Below are 21,514 nucleotides of genomic sequence, written 5' to 3'. Positions count from 1 at the left end.
TCAGCGCCTCACTGGACGCGGCCGAGTGTTCGGCGGTGGCGGCGGCAAATGCGATCGCCATTAGGCGTGCATTATGGCTGAGACTGTGGAAAGCGGATTCTATCTCTAAAAAATCCTTAACCTCATTGCCGTTTCAGGGCAATCGACTGTTCGGTGAGAAGCTGGATAGGCTTATCTCAGAAGCCACAGGGGGAAAGAGTAGTTTCCTTCCGCAGCAGAGAAGTCGCCCGGCATTCAGGCAAACGCAAAGGCGTTTTCGACCCTTTCGTAGCCCCTGGGGGGGGACGTCGGCCAGGGCATACTCCTCCGCAAACGATGGCCAGAGTAGGGAAAGACAAGTCTCTTACAGGGCCAATCCGCTGGGTAGAGGCCGAGGCCATTTACCCAGAGCGAAGGGGGCCAAGCCCCAAAAACCTCCAGCTAAATGACTGGAGGCACTCCGTACCTACGGACGACAGAGTGGGCGGACGCCTACTAAGGTTCAGCCACGTTTGGGTCGCAGTGACACGCGACTCTTGGGTGGCAGAACTTGTATCGTCCGGGTACAAGATAGAGTTTGTCGGACGGCCACCTCAGCGATTCTTCCGTTCGCGACTTTCCATAACAGATTCGCAGGCGAAGAGTTTGTTACAGGCTGTAGCGTCGCTACAGCACAAAGGGGTCATCGCCCCAGTGCCGCAGAGCGAAGAGTCGCAGGGGTTTTACTCCAATCTTTTTTCGGTCCCCAAAAAAGACGGGACTGTGAGACCGGTTCTGGATCTAAAGATCCTAAACAGATTCATCAGGGTCAGGCGATTCCGGATGGAATCCCTCCGCTCGGTCATTGCAGCCATGGATCCAGGGGAATTCCTGGCCTCAATCGATGTGCAGGATGCATATCTGCATATTCCGATATTCCCTCCACACCAGAGGTTCCTGCGATTTGCGATCGGAGGACGTCACTTCCAATTCGTGGCTCTGCCCTTCGGTCTGGCCACTGCCCCCAGAGTCTTTACAAAGATAATGGCGGTGGTTATGGCCATCCTGCATGCACGGGGCATAACGGTGTTACCTTACCTGGACGACCTTTTGGTAAAGGGGCCGTCGTTTCAGGAGTGCCAGGACAATGTCAGGATTACTCTGGATACCCTGGCCCGTCTGGGCTGGCTGATCAATTGGAGCAAGTCGTCCTTGGTTCCAGCCCAAAAGATTGTGTTCCTAGGCATGATTTTCGACACCTCCCGGGGGCTGGTGATCCTCCCTCAGGACAAGGCGCAAAAAATCAAGCAAGGGATACGGAACCTTCTACAGCCGGGCTCCAGGTCCATCCGGTATGGCATGAGTGTTTTGGGCAGAATGGTGGCGGCGATAGAAGCAATCCCGTTTGCCCAGTTCCATCTCCGTCCGCTTCAGCATGCGCTCTTGACAGCATGGGACCGGAGGCTGCTGTCTCTCAGTCATCGGTGCAAGTTGTCTCCGCTGGTACGGGGTTCACTCCGGTGGTGGACTCGCGACTCGTCTCTGGTCCAGGGGAAACCCTTTCCCCCGGAACAATGGTTGGTGGTGACGACCGATGCAAGCCTGCAAGGTTGGGGAGCAGTTTTCCAGAGTCTCATAGCCCAGGGGCGGTGGTCCGTTCAGGAGATAGTTCTCCCGATCAACATTCTGGAGATACGGGCAATACGATTGGCCCTACAACATTTTCAGTGTTTCTTGAGACACCAGCCGGTGCGCGTCCAGACGGACAATGCTACAGCAGTAGCATATGTCAACCATCAAGGGGGCACGCGCAGCCAGGCAGCCATGCGCGAGGTCGGACTGGTACTACGTTGGGCGGAGAAGAACCGCGTGGTAATTTCAGCGGTGCACATCCCAGGAGTCGAAAACTGGGCGGCAGATTTTCTCAGCCGACAGGGGGTCGCGGCAGGGGAATGGTCCCTGCACCCCGAGGTCTTTCAGCAGATCTGCCAACGGTGGGGGACACCAGACGTGGACCTTATGGCATCCAGAGAGAATGCCAAAGTACTAAGGTTTGTTGCTCGATCCCTCGATCCGCAGGCAATCGCAGCAGACGCGCTGGTGCTCCCGTGGAGCCAGTTTCGTCTCCCGTACTTGTTCCCCCCGCTGCCGCTGCTTCCAAGAGTTATCAGGAAAATAAGGAGAGAGAAGGTTCCAGCAATTCTGCTGGCCCCGGACTGGCCCCGGCGGGCCTGGTACGCAGATCTGGTCCAACTAGTGGTGGACGTACCCTGGCGTCTTCCAGATCGGCCGGACTTACTGTCCCAAGGGCCGATCTGCCATCCGAACTTAGGGGCCCTGTGTTTGACGGCGTGGCCATTGAATCTTGGCTGTTAACACAGGCAGGATTCAGACGCGATGTGGCGGCCACGATGGTGAGTGCCCGAAAGCCTTCCTCGGCGAGGGTGTATCATCGAACTTGGGAAGTTTTCTTCCGTTGGTGTAGGGATCGTGAAGTGGCTCCTCTGGTTTTTTCGATCCCCAACGTACTGGCTTTTCTACAGGCAGGGCTGGACGCAGGGTTGGCCCCGAGTTCCCTCAGAACGCAAATCTCGGCCCTGTCGGTGCTTTTCCAACGAAAAGTCGCTTCCGTCTGGCAGGTTAGGACGTTTATGCAAGGGGTCGCACATTTAGTACCCCCCTATAAGGCGCCGACGGAATCATGGGACCTGAACTTGGTGCTCAGAGCCCTTCAGGAGGCCCCTTTCGAACCATTGCAAGAGGTATCCTTGCCTTACCTGTCCAGAAAGGTCGTTTTTCTAGTAGCCATAACGTCTATTAGACGGGTTTCGGAATTGGCGGCCTTATCTTGTAAACCGCCGTTCCTAACCTTTTATAAGGATAAGGTAGTTTTAAGGCCAGCTCCCCCCTTCTTGCCGAAGGTTGTGTCTGCATTTCATATCAACGAGGACATCGTCTTACCTTCGTTTTGCCCGGCACCGGTGCACAGGGTAGAGAAGGCTTTGCACACCCTGGATCTGGTAAGAGCTCTTAGGAGGTATGTGACAAGGACGGCGCCATTCCGCCAGACAGATTCTCTATTCGTGGTTCCAGAGGGACGGCGGAAGGGGCTCGCTGCGTCCAGAGCGACTTTGGCCAGATGGGTTCGCCTGACGGTCCAAGAAGCTTATCAAATCAGTGGCACGCCGGTTCCGGCAGGGATCAAGGCTCACTCGGCACGGGCAGTGGGTGCCTCATGGGCACTACGACACCAGGCTTCAGCGGAGCAGGTATGCAAAGCAGCTACCTGGTCCAGTTTACATACGTTTGTCAAACATTATAACGTACATACCCAGGCATCCTCGGATGCAAGCCTGGGAAGAAAGATTCTCCAGGCAGCAGTTGCGCACCTCTAGTCAGGGGCGCAAATTAGCATGGATTGGGTGAGCTAAGATCCCGCCCAGAGGACTGCTTTAGGACGTCCCACAGTCTCTGTGTCCCCCAATGAGACGAAGGAGAAACATGGATTTTTGTGAGTACTCACCGTAAAATCCTTTTCTCCGAGACGCTCATTGGGGGACACAGCACCCACCCTATTAGCCAGTTGGCATCTGTTTATTTTGAATTATACAAATCCTTATGTAAGGATCAGGGTGGTCCCTTTTTCAGTCGTATAATTTCTTGCCTGAGTTTAAGGCGCGTTCTCCTACTGCTTATGCACTAAACTGAGTTACGCCCGGCCTAGGGGCGAGGGTGTATGCGGCGGAGGAGGAGCTAACTCTTTTTTTTGTACACTTAGTGTCGGCCTCCAGGCGGCAGAAGCACACACCCACAGTCTCTGTGTCCCCCAACAGTCTCTGTGTCCCCCAATGAGCGTCTCGGAGAAAAGGATTTTACGGTGAGTACTCACAAAAATCCATGTTTCACTATTCCTGATCTTATTTGTGGATTTATCGGGGGGTGCAATCATTCCCCTCTTAGCTGGTCACATTCAGCTATTGCTTTCTCTTCTGAAGAGCTGGTCTCCTTGAGAATCAAACCCACAACATCTACTTTTGCAGGCAGTAGTTAAAGCTACATTGTCAGTGCAGTCTGTGACTCATAGCTCTAGCTACTGCCTTCAAAGTTAGAGGTTGTGGGTTCAATTCCTGGAGAGACCAGATCCCAAGAAGGGAAATAGACACGTTCTGATATTAGTAAAGTGACCCTTTAAAGGGGTTGTCCGGTTTCAGCTTATTAATGACTTGCCCACAAGATAAGCTGTTGATGTCAGATCAGTGAGGGGGTGCGACACCTGGGATCTCCACTGTATCATCTGTCTTCTGCTCCGGCAGTGGCCAGATGTGAAAGTTTGTCAGCGTGTAGTGGGTGCTGCAGATCAGCTGCTATTTTTTACACTGACACGAGCGGCGCTTTGCAGCTCCTTTCAAATTGAGCTTGTAACAGCTGATCCGTAGGGGTAAAATATATCCAAATAAATAGGCCTAATGTATGGCACTTCAAAAATTCACTAATTTCTCAAACAAGTCACATGAAGTTTAGCCATAAATAATATATCCTTTATTACTGCACAAATGGCAAACAGAATAAAAACATTAAAAGAGACACATGTCCAATATGACTCACAAGGTAAATATGTATACAAATAGCCATGCAGAGTACAAGTTTACAAGCGAATAAACAACTAAAACATGTAGCCTACTATGAAACACATGGACTATATGATCAAAAAATGTAGCCTCAAAATGGAAAAAGGGTCCACAACCAAGGCCTACCACAGCATATATCACTCATATCATAAGGGTCAGTAAATTGCAGTGACAATGTACTACAATTCCAAATAGTGTACCTTACTAGACCCACACAGTAATCTCTGTAATCAAAGTGCAATATGCGCGGACTGTCTGTACAGAAGTTGCAGTATAAATAAATGTAGTACATAAGATGGCTAGTACAGGTAGAGTTAAATAACAGACGGCATGAAGTAAAGGCCTATGACAACCCTGGGCTAATGCCACCAAATATCATCGCTCATATGGGTGGTAGCTGATACAGTGCACGCAGTATACAGCATGTACATCCAAATACTGCCTAAAGTGAGCACACCGCCTACCCTCCCATATAAGCCATGTTACTCAGCTAAAAATAAAAGTGCAAAGCGCAAATGGAAGCATACAACCTTGTGAGGCAGAGATCCCCGACGTACGTTTCACTCTAGCTTTATCTCAGGGGGTGATATATGCTGTGGTAGGCCTTTGTTGTGGACCCTTTTTCCATTTAGAGGCTACATTTAACCCTTTTTTGATCATATAGTCCATGTGTTTCATAGTAGGCTACATGTTTTAGTCGTTTATTCGCCTGTAAACTTGTACTCTGCATGGCTATTTGTACACATATTTACCTTGTGAGTCATTTTGGACATGTGTCTCTTAATGCTTTTATTCTGTTTGCCATTTATGCAGTAATAAAGGATATATTATTTTATGGCTAAACTTCATGTGTCTTGTTTGATAAATTTGATCCGTAGGGGTGTTTATCGGACCCCCACCAATGTGATATTGATGTACTATGGATAGGTCATTAATATATCGTGAGCAGACAACCTCTACTAATTTAAGTGGATACCATATAATAGGTTCATTTGATTATTGGTGCCTGTGACCACCTATAACACGTGACCACCAGAGGTTATAACAGTGGGATTTCTCCATAGTAACATTATTGTTGGTGGACTTGGCGTCTGTATACAAGAGGTTTTCCATCTAGTAGTATATCTCCTGGATGTGCCTCTGATGATGGTAGATGGTGAGGGGGGACATCTGTCATGAGGAGGAGGCCGATGCAGGGCTGAAATATGGCTGCTTCCGTTAGTAGTTTTGCACTGCCTGTCGGCTCTTCCGGGCCCATGCTGTTCGCTGCAGCTGGCGCAGTTTTCTGCACAGCTTTCAATGCTGCCTCTCTTGTAGTCGTAGAATAGATGGGGGTCTCTGGTCCCTTTTTAGTGAATGTCCAGGAGGTGGGGCGCCTGCACTGAACTTGCCATCCTGATTTCCTCTGGCCGGTTCGGCTCCCAGTGGTTGGACCCTCATCAATCTGTTATTTAGGTTGGACTATCCCTTTAATTAGTCCTGAATGTTGGCCCTAAGTGTAATACATCAGTCGTTCATCAGCTTCTACTTCTTGATTATTTGCTTTTGTCTTTTCTGTCCATATACGATTATTTCATTATAATGCTTTTCTCTTTTTTTTTTTTTTTTTTTTTTTTTTTTTTTTTTTTTTTTTTTTTTTACTTTACCGATACTATCCCTCGGCCTTGACTTATAGTAGTCGTATCTCCGGCTGGTTCGTCGGTGGTTTTGTGGCTTGTCGGGACACGTTATGTCATTTGCGTGTTCTCGGCGTTCCCGCTGTGCCCGCAGATACCTCTCACATGACTTGTAGGCAACGCTTTAAAAAAAAACATCAAAAAAAAAAACAGATTGTGTTGTGTCCCCAGTAAATGGAGTCAGCAGGTATCTAGTGTATATTAATGGCCGGCCGGATAATGGCGCACCGCTCCTCCGCTGCACGTGGATTATTATCTGCAAACCCAATCACAGAATACACTTATCCGTCTGTTAGAGGAAAAATAAAATTAATCTCTGATTGCTTAGTCCTCGGTAAACTCTTCTGTCCATAATCATTTATTTCCCGCAATTGGTAAAATAGTAGAGATAAGTCTGATGGTTTTCCAGATTATTATTCAGGGTTGTTTTTTGTTTTGTTTTTTACTGGTGTAGGATAATGAATTGTCATTTTTAACATTTTTGTTTACTTGAAGTATCAAAATTAGAGTTTGGCAGCACCCGTGCAGCAATCTGAATGCGCAATGCTGCAGTGTAAAGGATGGAGAGATTTGAACAGCTTGGATACTTAAGACTTGTTTCTCTCCCACAGGCTGAAGAGTTATTTCTTTGGGTACCAAGGAAGTTACTGATGACTGTGGAGTCTGCAAAGCACTCAGTCCTGGGTAAGAACATTGTCTGTCTCCCTGTACTGGTCGGAGAGTGAGCACCTAGTCCCCTGGGCGGCCTGTGAGTGCGGGGGGGAACATGGTCTGGGACTACATGCCCACTTGGTGCAGCAGAGCTGAGGCTGTCATTTGGCACAACGTCTGTGATTGGCCCGGTCCTTTACCTGTGGTCTCCATAGGGCTGTAGCGTTATCAGCTCTGCTACATCTGCCTGCGTTACTGATTCCCACTTTTAATGCCTGTGTTGTGTATGTATTGCAATGTAATTAAAGGGATGGTGTCCATTTTATAAGGAACCTTTAAGTTTGCTGTGGGTAAGATAACGCGCTGATGCTTATCTGCAGGGTAGATGTGGCTCCAACCTCAGGGAATCCCCGCCTGTGTAGAAAACGGGAGTCCCCATGTGAAGGAACACCCGCATCGTCCATAACTAGTAGAGATATCGTAACTGTCCAAAGTGGAAATACTACAGTGACTTGGAGATAAGGGACTGCTATAAAACGTTGGTGCCGCTTATCTTCACTTATCGCTTTATAGAGGGGTTGTTCCAGGAATTACAATTTATCAGCTATCCAGATGATGTTGAGCGCTGGCAATTCGACCGCTGGGAGCCCCACCTTCCCTGAGATGGAGACCTGAAGTCCTGAGAATGGGTCTGTGCTGCCTTGTCCTGAGCAGAGCGGAGATGTGTTCGTTCGGCCACTGTTACACGCATCGTCTATAGGACGGCTGGACTTAGCGCAGTGCTGTGCTCGGCTGTCCCATAAAGCATGAATGGAGTGGAGGCCGAGTGTGCTCTTCTCCGCTCTTTTCAAGACAAGGTTGCAGAGCCCCATTCTCGGGAACGGTGGACATCCCAGCGATCAGCAAGGTATGCCCATGGTGTAGATCGGGGATAGCTTGTTTTGGATTAACCCTTGAAGTGTTGCTCCAGTTCTTCATTGTAGTCTCTACTTTTGCAATAATCCCTCCTCTGTATTTTCAGGGTCTCTGTACTCTCAGGACCGCATTCTGCAAGCGATGGGGAACATCACCCTGGCGTTCCACCTGTTGTGTGAGCGAGCGAATCCCAATTCTTTCTGGCTCCCTTACATCAAGACGCTGCCCAGCGAGTATGACACCCCCCTGTACTTCCAGGAGGAGGAGGTGCAGCAGCTCCAGTCTACACAGGCCATCCATGATGTCTTCAGCCAGTACAAGAACACGGCCCGACAATACGCCTACTTCTACAAAGTCATCCAGGTATGACCCGTGAATGAATCCATGTCAACACGTGTAATCTTCATCAGGGATCATTGACTTCTACATCCATTTTTGTTTTTTTTCTAAACTTTTCCAATGTGTAATAAATAAAGCAACTTTGCAAAAAAGTTTTACAGGGGTTGTCCCAGATTACCATGGATAAGTGATAGTTTTTCACGTTCTCTTACTGTGAGGTATATACATCGACTATTCAGACCTAAGTGTCTCCATGGTTACAGACTACAAACATTCCCAGTGTAGTCCGATCCCAGCGTGTTACTCCCTTGTCTTCTTCTCAAAAGAGTGACACTTGACTTTAGAATCAGACTTCACTCCGGAATTTTATTGTTTTGTCTTCTATAACCATGGAGAAAAAAGATTGCAAAAAGGGAGGCAAATCCTGCTTGTCGTCCGATTTTTGCAGTCGTTTGTCACTCCATCTGTCTCCTTATACTGTCTGCAGAAGAACAGGGAGTAACGCAGGGATCAGACTTTAGAGTTGTTTGTAGTCTGTAACCATGGAGACACATAGATCTGTATAGGATCTGTGTAAACAAAACAATAGAACAATTTTTTTAATTAAAATTAGTTTCAAAGTTACTTTGCTTGTTTTATATCGGACTCATTAGAGCAGTGTAAATGATTGTTGAAGTGCATGTGCGCTTAAAGGGGTTGTCTAATGTTGTTTTTTCTTAGGAGCACACCTCTCCCCAGCCTTCCAGCTGCCTACTTGCCAGGGTGGTGTGCTCCTGCATGGTCGTGCTGCTAGTTTGATCTCTGCACTCTCCCATACTGATAGCGGAGGTAGATTTTCCTCTGCAGCATCGGAGGAGCGATCCTGCATGTGCAGGCTCCTTACCAAGGAGATCGGCCACCCCTGATGGACTGGAGAGGTGGCTTGCAATCTAGTTATTGAGCCATAAACTATCAAACTAAAAATCTCTCTGCTCTGTTCTGGGGAACAGAGAGGATTTTTAATTAAAATGAACTGGAAAGTTGCTTGTTTTTACATGCACTTTGCAATGTTACCTGTTTTTTAAGAGGTTTGGGCAACCCATTTAAAGGGGCATAGAATTGTTTTCCTTTGCCTAGGGGTGACTCGACTTGTAATTCTATTTGAGGGAGTAAAGTGAGGCTTTCACCAGTTCTACAGAAACGGTTACATTCTCATTTACTACATTTACAGCTGTAACATATAAACAAGGTCCTATTGTGATTTTTGTTTTATTTTTTTTTTTCTTATGTCCCTTTAAATAAATGCATCCATAGTTAAAGGGATCCTCTATTGAAGTATCTGATTACAAAATCCCAGGAATTTTTTTTCTTGTTTATTGATAATGCCCAATATCATATGGCCTTTAAAAGGGACCCTGAAATACCATGACCCCAAAACTGGCCCCTGTCTTCAGTGTTTCTATAGAAATCTTCCCTCCTGTAAATCCCTTTCCCCCCTCTTTGAGGAGGCAAGCAGGGACGTTTTGCAGCTGTTATTGTACAGGCCTCCAAGGTGAAGTTGACATTGGGTCACACACAGAGGAGCAGATCGAGGATTCCTCCACATCTCCCCACCGGATAACCTTGCACTAAAGGGTTAATGAATCCCCTGAACGAGACCCGTGGACGGCAGGGTTAGGCCGCTCTGCTTTCCATAAACATTTCAGCCGGCCTCTGCTTTCTCTCACCGGCTTGCCCATAAATGGCTGGATTCTGTGCGGGGAGAGCGAATAAACCTCAGCTTGGCCGGCAGACTCCACGGACGGGAAGAAAACACACATTTTATGTTTTGCAGCTGCTCTTCAAAACCGGCCTGTGGCCCGAAGTGATGAGAAGAAGCAGGTGTGAAACGCGTCAGACAGGAATAAAAATCCGACTCCACCAGCGCATCTCTGAGGTGCACATTCACTTCACGTGTTTCTAGAAAGCTGGGTGACCAACTATATGGCTGACAGCACAGCTCCTCCACACTTCTGGGCAGAATTGCTGTACAGAGGGGTTGGAAAGCTGTGTGACCGCACTGATGGGAGCTGCGGTGGAGGCCATATTGGTTGTCAGCTTTCTTGGAAACCGACAGAAAAAGGCGCATTAATGTTCTTGTTGAAATTGCGCTCGTGCATCATTAAGTGCTCACCTGGATGCGTGCACGCTCTGTGCGTCATCTGATGCTCAGACGGTATGCGTGCGCGCTTTGTGTGTCATCCGATGCCCCGACGGGATGCGTGCACACTCTGCGTCATCTGATGCTCAGACGGGATGTGTGCACACTCTGGTCATCTGATGCTCAGATGGGATGTGTGCACAGTCTGCGTCATCTGATGCTCAGACGGGATGCGTGCGCGCTTTGTGCGTCATCTGATGCCCCGATGGGATGCGTGCATACGCTGCGTCATCTGATGCTCAGATGGGATGCGTGCACACTCTGCGTCATCTGATCAGACGGGATGCCTGCGCGCTTTGTGTGTCATCTGATGCCTCGACTGGATGCGTGCACGCTCTGCGTCATCTGATGCTCAGACGGGATGTGTGCACACTCTGGTCATCTGATGCTCAGATGGGATGTGTGCACAGTCTGCGTCATCTGATGCTCAGACGGGATGCGTGCGCGCTTTGTGCGTCATCTGATGCTCAGACGGGATGCGTGCGAGCTTTGTGTGTCATCTGATGCCCCGATGGGATGCGTGCATACGCTGCGTCATCTGATGCTCAGACGGGATGCGTGCGCGCTTTGTGCGTCATCTGATGCTCAGACGGGATGCATGCGAGCTTTGTGTGTCATCTGATGCCCCGATGGGATGCGTGCATACGCTGCGTCATCTGATGCTCAGATGGGATGCGTGCACACTCTGCGTCATCTGATCAGACGGGATGCCTGCGCGCTTTGTGTGTCATCTGATGCCTCGACTGGATGCGTGCACGCTCTGCGTCATCTGATGCTCAGACGGGATGTGTGCACACTCTGGTCATCTGATGCTCAGATGGGATGTGTGCACAGTCTGCGTCATCTGATGCTCAGACGGGATGCGTGCGCGCTTTGTGCGTCATCTGATGCTCAGACGGGATGCGTGCGAGCTTTGTGTGTCATCTGATGCCCCGATGGGATGCGTGCATACGCTGCGTCATCTGATGCTCAGACGGGATGCGTGCACACTCTGCGTCATCTGATCAGACGGGATGCCTGCGCGCTTTGTGTGTCATCTGATGCCTCGACTGGATGCGTGCACGCTCTGCGTCATCTGATGCCCTGACGGGATGCGTGCGCGCTCTGCGTCATCTGATGCCCCGACTGGATGCATGCACTCTCTGCGGCATCTGATGCCCTGACTGGATGCGTGCACGCTCTGTGCTTCGTCTGATGCCCCGATGGGATGCGTGCACGCTCTGCGCCATCTGACGCCCTGACAGGATGCGTGCGCGCTCTGCGTCATCTGATGCCCTGACTGGATGCGTGCACGCTCTGTGCTTCGTCTGATGCCCCGACGGGATGCGTGCGCGCTCTGCGTCATCTGTTGCCCTGACGGGATGCGTGCGCGCTCTGCGTCATCTGATGCCCCGACTGGATGCGTGCACGCTCTGCGTCATCTGATGCCCTGACGGGATGCGTGTGCGCTCTGCGTCATCTGATGCCCCGACTGGATGCGTGCACACGCTGCGTCATCTGATGCTCAGACGGGATGTGTGCACACTCTGCGTCATCTGATGATCAGAAGGGATGCGTGCGCGCTTTGTGTGTCATCTGATGCCCCGACTGGATGCGTGCACGCTCTGCGTCATCTGATGCCTTGACGGGATGCGTGCACGCTCTGTGCTTCGTCTGATGCCCCGACTGGATGCGTGCACGCTCTGCGTCATCTGATGCCCGGCGGGATGCATGCACGCTCTGCGTCATCTGATGCCCCGACGGGATGCGTGCACGCTCTTTGTCATCTGATGCCTTGACGGGATGTGTGCGCGCACTGCGTCATCTGATGCCCTGACTGGATGCGTGCACGCTCTGTGCTTCGTCTAATGCCCTGACTGGATGCGTGCATGCTCTGCGTCATCTGATGCCCCGACGGGATGCGTGTGCTCTCTGCGTCATCTGATGCTTCGACGGGATGCGTGCGCGCTCTGTGCTTTGTCTGATGCCCCGACGGGATGCGTGCGCGCTCTGCCTCGTCTGATGTCCCGACGGGATGTGTGCGCGCTCTGTGCGTTGTCTGATGCACACTTGACAACTACGTACCTATCCCATCCATTAGATTAGTGTGCGTGCACAATACCTGCTGCATCCCGGCATGTATCTGCCGATGTGATGTCTTTCCCGCCTCCAGGCCGCTCCTTTTGTTTTATTTGTTAACGGAAGACCCATTTTTAGTAATGTCTTGTATTCATCACAAAAGCACAATTTTGGATAATTTCCTTACAACTCTGCATTGTGCTGCTCCTCTGTTATGTCTCCTGGAAATATGAGTAAATTGACCTAGGAGCGTTATCTTTCCCTTTACTCATTAGGATGTGTCCCTACATTGTCTGACTGACAGCACTTAATTGGTCATTGCACCGACGACACCCCATTGCCAAGCGGTTACCCAGTTGTCAGTGCGTTTATACAGTTCCAGGAGGCATAATAGAGGAATTGCACAATTTCTTCTCCAGAATTGCTATTTTAGATGGAATTCAAGTATCCTCCTAAAATCCCTCACATTATAGCCAGAGCTATGAATGAGACCCTTCAGTTTCTCTGGTGGGGTGCACATGGGCCACAAAGTCACAGCCTCCATTACTGGTGGGAGCATTGTAATGTCGGTAACTTCTAGCCATAGAGGGAAGCTCTTTGACCTCTGAACATGCGCACCGCTGCGCCGATCACTCTATATGGGACTAATTTCAAGAACTTTGCCTTTGGTGACGACCCAGTTGGGTGGCCAGAGATTGCTGTGTGTCACTGCAGAATGGTAGCGTAATGCAGGTGAATCGACTGGTGCTGTGACCGGCAGGTACTGTGCTCGCGGCAAGCAGGATGCAAAAAGTCCACTTGGACCCGACTTTTGGTGCCTCAATTGTTGCAGGACCTTGTGGGTTGCAGCGTGAGCCTGTTCACCTGCGACTCTGCAGACTTCGGAATTACATGGCAACTTTGGTCTATTTTATATTTCGATTTGCAGAAAGAGTAACAGAGGAACAGTTATAAGAAAAGATGCCTCCTAATATATAGATTTTTTTTTTTTTTTTTTTTCAAAGAAGAATTTACTAAAATATGTTATTAAAGGGGTCTTCTGGCACCGCTCACATAGAGAATGAATAGCGCGACTGTGCATTTGCCCGACAGAATGAGAGGTCTCGGCGATTGGACCCTGGCAATTCCAGAGGTGCACTTCCCCTTTAAAAGTCATTAGGCTTTTTTTTTTTTTTTTTTATAAACTTTCCAGCTTCATCCTGAACTCACTGAAACTTCTTACATGGCTCCCAAGACTGGGAACAAGATTTTGCATAATGATGAGAATCTACGGCGGCAGCGCGATGTGTTCCCGCGCCCCGGTGCTCCATCATCCTATCACCCCTTACACCTCCCAAATATTAGTCATGTCTCCAAGCATCAGCCGCATCCACGTGTGCGCGACCAGGGAATCACATAATCGCCGCTTCCGGGCCTCATCCATTCATCATCCCTGATCCTCCGGCGGCTGCTGCGGCGCCTCCCGATAAGCAGCCTCGTCCCTCTCATCTTATCGAGGTGTAATACGGGCGGACACTTCACGTCCCCAGGAAGACGCTTGATATTCTCGCAGCGTATATCGACCCCAACCTTGTGTTCTGCCACTTGTAAGGGAAGATTGCAGCTGCGGCACTTACATGTGTAAAAGTTTCAAAGACTCGATGAAAGACACGGGGATTAATGCCTCCTGTCAGGAGCCACGTCTCGTGTGGAGGCAAGGGCCGGCGGCTTAAAGGGGAAAACCATTGTGGGTCTGGTATTGCAGTAATAAATTGAATCAGGCTGTTCTGCAATACCCAAATAAGCCAATGGACTGGGGTGGCGCTGTTTTACATTTTTTTAAAAAAATATTTAAGGGATTGTATTGCAAGCGATTTTTACTAAAATATTTGGACTTCAGATAGCCAGTCAGTCTTGGTCATCACAGGTGGGCTGGTGGCAGAAGCCCTCGTGGCTGGCTTTCATAGACCAAACCATTGTATTCATTTCTTTAATTTGGCATCTGATAATTCAGGAAATCGTATCATCTGGTAGAAGACTGAGAAAAAATAGCCTGCTAAAATGTCTAGCCTTGTTTCTCATGTCCAAATTTCACGGTCTGGGTACAGACCCCCATGTCCTGACTGACCGTTGGTCTCCTGACCAGTACAGAAGTCTCGTGGTCTGTACTGAGACCTTGAAGGTCAAACGTGTGGTCTCCCGTTTTCTCATACACACGCATGTTGACGGAGTTGCCCGCACCCCACTGATAAGCTGACAACGAACATCACATTGTTTTTGCCAGGCACAGCGCCATACGTGTAGATGTGGCAGTGCCAGGTATTGCTGCTCAGTCCCATCAAGGCTGCTGACATGCTGGGAGTAGTAGTTTGGCAGCAGCCGGCGCTTCCCACAGGTAATTTATTATCGCCTTCATTTATCCTTGTGATTACGAGGCGGTGGGGGAGCCGGACCCCACATGTGGCCGACTATCGCTGTTTACTAAATGACTTTCTGGTGTCGTGCAGGGGGCTCTCATTTAATAAAAAATGGATTTATCATCTCGTAAACCTTTCCTGCCGTTTCTAAACCCTCCCCCTGCTCCTAAGATGTTACTGAAACGCGGCTAGCGACAGCAAAAATGAATCAAAGTCCCCTTAACCCTAAAGATGCATGAAGACCACAACTATTGAGTTAACGGCAGCGTGGGGCAGCTGTACGGAAGAGGATGCAGACCCAAAATACGGAGTATCGTTGGCAACAGCCTTAGTGAGGTCTCTATAGGCTGCACCACATCCTGCCATCAGGTGGCAGTAGAATGACACCAATGAGCCGTCACAGTACATCTCCATTTAATCCTCCACCACCTTTTTTCTTTCTTCTCCACAATAGTTTCCAGATATAAATAATGTCCGTCTCTTGTATTTTATTTGTACGCAATATAGTAAAATGTCAGCTATTTACTGTGCTGTGGATTAATATTTAGGATTGATACACGGAGGTGACTAATTGTCCCCAAACTAAAGACACTCTTTCTAGAAACTCCTACAACCGAATTCTTGCTCCCCGTACTATACAATCTGAGCTTTGGCCGCGGTTATTCTCAGCCCGGCTGCAGGTCTGCTGTATGGCTATACGGCTGCCTGAGCACAGGCTTGTGAATTCGGCTGGACAGAGGTGACACAACCTTTTCAAGCCAAAGTAAACACTTTGCATAGTTGCTGCAGCTTACAGCGAGCTCTGAAACAGACCCATGCTGCAGGGCGCCCCCTCCTGCGTCTGGCACTACACTGCGCCCCCTACCCCTCCTGTGTCTGGCGCTGCGGGGCCCCCCAACCCTTGTGTCCAGCGCTACCAGGCCCCACTCCCCTTGTGTCCAGCGCTGCAAAGTGCCCCCCTTCCCCCTTGTCTGGTGCTGCCGGGCGCCCCCCACTTATGTTTGGTGCTGCGGGGCGCCCCCCCACCCCTTGTGTCCGGCGCTTCAGATCACCCACGTGTCTGGAAACTTTCCTTCTCTATATGGCTCTTTCAAAAAAAAAAAAGGGGGGTTCATGCTGATGGTCCTCAGTCATCGCCAAATAGTGCAATTGCTATTGTCACGTCACTGTGCACCAGTGTAATAGTGCATTGCTCTGCAGGGTCCCAATAGGGGAGTTAAAGGGAATATCTGCTTGCTTTCACTCCCAAACTTTTACATGTGCACCTATTTCTTGCAAAGACCCATCCATGCATCCCGTCAGCTTTTAGGTTCATTCCTCTGTTACCGAGAAATCGCTGTTTAATTTTTTTTCCCACTTTAGTTCGATCACTTGTGCCATGTACTGCAGTGCAATGTATATACAGTGAGATTGAAATCCTGTGAAGCCCAGCAACATGCTCAGCTTCACTGCAGTACCAAGATGGCAGTGACGGCTACAGCAACCCATCGGCGTGCTGAGGGGGATGTTAGCTGGTGCCAGCAATGTTCCCCGTATCGGTATGATCCCAGTGATCCCTTCTTTTTAGATCAGCATATATCAGAAGAGTTAAATGACAAGTTGAGCTCTGCTACACGAGGGTTTGGTGTGCATACAGACATTTGGTGACGTGCCTCCACCCGCCCCATCCCCCTCTGCGCACATATGGCCGGCGTGTGTTGGCCGCAGCTTGTTACCTGTGAGCATGGATAGATCTGTTCTGTGTGAATTATTTACACGCACACTACGACCTGGAGCTGCTCCGCCAAGACTTCTCCTCCTACACGCCCTGGTATTGGCGGGCGCCGGGCATGTGAATGCTGTATAAATGGGTTCTGAGACCATCTTCTGTGCACCGTCCGGTCTGGTATTGCTTGGTTTAGTGCCAGTAGGGCACTGGTAAAGCTGTTGTATAGGATTTCCAATATTTTTTTTATCTGTGTGACTGCCATTATGGTGCAGATTTAACTGGTCTGTATTGTGGCAGGAGTGTTCCCCTGTGCTGGTCCATATAAGGGATGAGGTAAGGGAACAGACAACTGCTCTGGTTTACCATAGTGGTTGCCCCTTTTTGTCATTTTCCTGTGAAACAAAGCTGACTGTCATTTAATCTCATATGTTGGGTTTGTCATACTTGGCCTTGCCAGCACAGCAACATGGCAGTGACGGGGTCTTCATTCTTGTATGGCTTTCCCCCGCATAGAGGTCCGCATCGCAGTTTGATTTTTCTCTAATATTGTCCTCATTTGATTATGTAAAACCAGTGTCTTCCATATATTGTTGGTCATCTGTTTTTTGTTGCCACCTGGTTGACGACTCTCGCCACGCTATAAATGTACAAGCTTATGGCAGCTGCCTGACCTTAGCTGAGTTGTTGGATTCCATAACTTTCACCTGCTAAAGGCTTCCATACAAATTTAACTAAAGTCGTCCTAACCCACTGATCTAGGCAGATCGGATGACATTATAATGTTTATGGGGGTCTCCAAACTGTCCCCTTCAATAATATCAGAGAATAGAAGGATCCACTGCTACAGGAGTCTGGAGGAGAGTACAGGGACCCTTGGCTCTGTGTATGGGGTCTTCAGGAGAGATGTTGGTCTGCAGAACGAGTGTTGAGCCCTCCACTATCTAATATGTATGATAGTCTTTTAGAGGCCTGCACCTTCTCTTATCTGATCCTAAGGAGGAAATTGTGATTTATTGCTCTCTTATACTGTTTGTCCTTTTTCTTGCTGCTGGTTCTCACCACAACACAAGTGTCCAGGCTTATGGCAGCCACCTGACCTTAGATGTGCTGCCTGGTTGTATGACTTGCACCACACCTCCAGTTTTCCTTATCTGTCCATCTGATATTGGGGAGGTAGGACATGGTCTTCTACCATGTGGCTCGCTGGCTATTTTATGGCCTGATGGGATTTGTAGTTTCACGAGGACTTGATGTGACACGAACGGGTTAAATCTTTGGGAATGAAAGGGGTTTTATATGAGTGGCAAGGAGGGGTTGGGAGAAGACTCCATGAGCTCTCCCACCCAATTGGCAGTCTTGCAGTGTATAATTTTCCTCAAATTGCTCAGTGAGCTCCGCTTTTGTTTTCTAATTGATTTATAGTTTGAGCCACTTTTGCCTCATCCCCTACTGTCCTGCACACGGTGCCAGCGAGCACATTACAGTGAGGGATGATAAATTACCGCGCACTCCAGATGCTAATGCATCAGGAGGAAAACCGGGGACGACACGGGGGCTTCATTAACAGTGGTAGGAGGCCTCCCCGTACAGCCACATCTCCTCTCCGCCAGGCAGAAGTGTTTGATTACATTCTGCAGCATAACAAGAACGCCGTGGCCTCCATCAAAGGCTGGAGCACAGCTTATAGGGCCGATGCACGGAAGACGGCAGATAGGTGGACGTCGAACAGTGGTCTGACCATCCAATCCACCTCTGGGGGGGGCAGTTATTGTAATATGGGGAACCATTCTTAGGTTCATAGTAATATTATGGGGTTCTCTCATCAGGTTCAAGAAGGGGGCACGGCAGTCATTTGGGGATTTAACCCATAAATGCCTGCCTGTAGTCTACATCCGATCTGTCCGAATAATTGTGTAAGGGAGAACAAGGCAGAAGTCGTGGCTCAACGTGTATGCGAACACCAGGGGCAGTAATGCTCCTTACATATCATTTTAGATTTGTTTTTTAATTCTACTACTGACAGCATTATATCTGGGCTTTTATTTTTGTTCTATGAGCTGTAGTTTTTTATTTTTACCATTTTGGGGTCCATATGACTTTGTGATTTTATTTTTTGTTTTCTATCCCATTTGCCTTAAAATAGCATAACATTAATGACATGGTTTAAATGTTAAGTATTATATTTTGCTTTCCAGGAGAGCGAGATGATATGATCGTTATTACTTTTATAATAATAATAATGATAAATAGCATTTTATGTATGTGTGTTGTGGTGTAGTGACCACTGTGTCCGCTAGGGGGCGCTGTGTGGATGTCCCAAGAGAGAGGATGAGTGGCAGAATCCTGAAGGACCGTTATGTATGTCAAGGTGGGTGGCCTTGAGATGGAGACTTGTGTGTTGATCAGCAATGATATTGCTGAGGTGTTTCAATGTGTCAGGGAGAAGTCTCCAGGTAACTGAGGAGACGGGTGGGCCCAGTTACCTTACCTACAAACCCACCCAGGGGGTGTGTTTGAGAATGTTGTGATAAGTGTGTGAATGGTTCAAGGACCTGTGATGAGGTCATAGCCATGTGACCCAGTGGGCGTGGCTACGGACTGTATAAGGTGGCCAGGGTAGGTCACATGTGGTGAATGCAGGGACCTGGTTGGTCCGTTTTGGAAGGTCCCGTCTGAGAGAGATGGGGCTGCCTTCTGACAGCAAGTGAACGCTGTGTGTAATGGCTGCACGTGCCTGGTAATTCCCTGGAGGGAATGGACGTCTGCAGCATGGAGACAGAACCATGAGTGAACCCTGACTGGTGAGATATCTGAGAGGTTGAAGAGCCTGAGTACTGGACATTGTGTAACCTGTGTGACCACAGGCTTAGCAGAGTGAAGCTCTGTCATGGACGCTAAGCTGTTTATATGAACTTTATGTTGCTGCTGTGGTTTATGATGTCTGAATAAACCGCATGGACTGTTTTGGTTTTTATGGAAAACCTGTGCCGGATGTCATTTATCGGCTGCCAAGCGAGTATCCCCTACCCAAATGACAGTGCTACCTTACTGTGTGTGTGTGTGTGTGTGTGTGTGTGTGTGTGTGTATATGTGTGTATATATATATATATATATATATATATATATATATATATATATATATATATATATATATATATATATATATATATATATATAATATGTGTGTGTATATACACTCACTGGCCACTTTATTAGGTACACCTGTCCAACTGTGTGTTAAGACTTAATTTCTAATCAGCCAATCACATGGCGGCAACTCAGTGCATTTAGGCATGTAGATATGGTCAAGACAATCTCCTGCAGTTCAAACCGAGCATCAGTATGGGGAAGAAAGGTGATTTGAGTGCCTTTGAACGTGGCATGATTGTTGGTGCCAGAAGGGCTGGTCTGAGTATTTCAGAAACTGCTGATCTACTGGGATTTTCACGCACAACCATCTCTAGGGTTTACAGAGAATGGTCCGAAAAAGAAAAAAAATCCAGTGAGCGGCAGTTCTGTGGCCGGAAATGCCTTGTTGATGCCAGAGGTCAGAGGAGAATGGGCAGACTGGTTCGAGCTGATAGAAAGGCAACAGTGACTCAAATTGCCACCCGTTACAACCAAGGTAGGCAGAAGAGCATCTCTGAACGCACAGTGCGTCGAACTTTGAGGCAGATGGGCTACAGCAGCAGAAGACCACACTGGGTACCACTCCTCTCAGCTAAGAACAGGAAACTGAGGCTACAATTTGCACAAGCTCATCGAAATTGGACAGTAGAAGATTGGAAAAACGTTGCCTGGTCTGATGAGTCTCGATTTCTGCTGCGACATTCGGATGGTAGGGTCAGAATTTGGCGTAAACAACATGAAAGCATGGATCCATCCTGCCTTGTATCAACGGTTCAGGCTGGTGGTGGTGGTGTCATGGTGTGGGGAATTTTTTCTTGGCACTCTTTGGGCCCCTTGGTACCAATTGAGCATCGTTGCAACGCCACAGCCTACCTGAGTATTGTTGCTGACCATGTCCATCCCTTTATGACCACAATGTACCCAACATCTGATGGCTACTTTCAGCAGGATAATGCGCCATGTCATAAAGCTCGAATCATCTCAGATTGGTTTCTTGAACATGACAATGAGTTCACTGTACTCAAATGGCCTCCTCAGTCACCAGATCTCAATCCAATAGAGCATCTTTGGGATGTGGTGGAACGGGAGATTCGCATCAGGGATGTGCAGCCGACAAATCTGCGCCAACTGTGTGATGCCATCATGTCAATATGGTCCAAAATCTCTGAGGAATGCTTCCAGCACCTTGTTGAATCTCTGCCACGAAGAATTGAGGCAGTTCTGAAGGCAAAAGGGGGTCCAACCCGTTACTAGTATGGTGTACCTAATAAAGTGGCCAGTGAGTGTATATATGTGTATGTATGTGTATATAATTTACTCTTTTAGAAGCTGGTAATTTTACAAGCCAATAATCGCAGCATTGCTATATATTTCACAAGTGATCAATAATGGAGGGAGAAAATTAAATATTTCTGAATAATACGAAATTTATAACTTAAAATTATAAATTATTATTAAATCTATAGGTGAAATATATATTTGTTTTTATTTCATTTATAGATTTAATATATCATTTTAATGTATAGATTTTGTATTTTTAGGTTTTTTTTCCTAAAATATTGATCAATAGCGAAATACACGGCACTGCTGTAATTATTGCTTTGTATTGTAAAATTACTGGTTTCTTAGAAAGTCCAAACAAAGGTCCATCTAGAAGGCAGACATGGGGTACATCAATATGCCCCTTAGTAGCCATTATAATGCTATTAACACCCTGCAGTCATGTTGTGGGGAACCAATGGAGTGGTCGGAACAGGACACAGTTTCCTGTTTCTATCTTCCTAAATGTTACTGTTGACCACTACAGTCAGCCTTGGGTACCATCTGTATCACACAGCCGGCACCTACGCTGTATGGAGCTGAGCCTGGCGTAAATG

General features: G+C 48.2%; 1 protein-coding gene across 3 annotated transcripts in view; it reads left to right on the top strand.

Annotated features, from left to right (window-relative positions):
• The window catches only part of SETD3 (SET domain containing 3, actin N3(tau)-histidine methyltransferase), a 70,144-nt gene that overhangs the window by 30,390 nt on the left and 18,240 nt on the right, over nucleotides 1–21,514 (top strand). For all 3 annotated transcript variants that reach the window (XM_073577700.1, XM_073577698.1, XM_073577699.1), the window contains exons 6-7: nucleotides 6,874–6,946; nucleotides 7,935–8,191. In XM_073577700.1, coding sequence (XP_073433801.1) covers nucleotides 6,874–6,946; nucleotides 7,935–8,191 — 330 coding nt within the window. The remainder of the gene's footprint in view (nucleotides 1–6,873; nucleotides 6,947–7,934; nucleotides 8,192–21,514) is intronic.

This window comes from Dendrobates tinctorius, unplaced genomic scaffold (genome assembly GCF_039654945.1).
Source record: "Dendrobates tinctorius isolate UK_male_01 unplaced genomic scaffold, ASM3965494v1 ptg000057l, whole genome shotgun sequence".
NCBI classification, from domain to species: Eukaryota; Metazoa; Chordata; class Amphibia; order Anura; family Dendrobatidae; genus Dendrobates; species Dendrobates tinctorius.
This window is presented reverse-complemented; position numbering and strand designations above follow the sequence as displayed.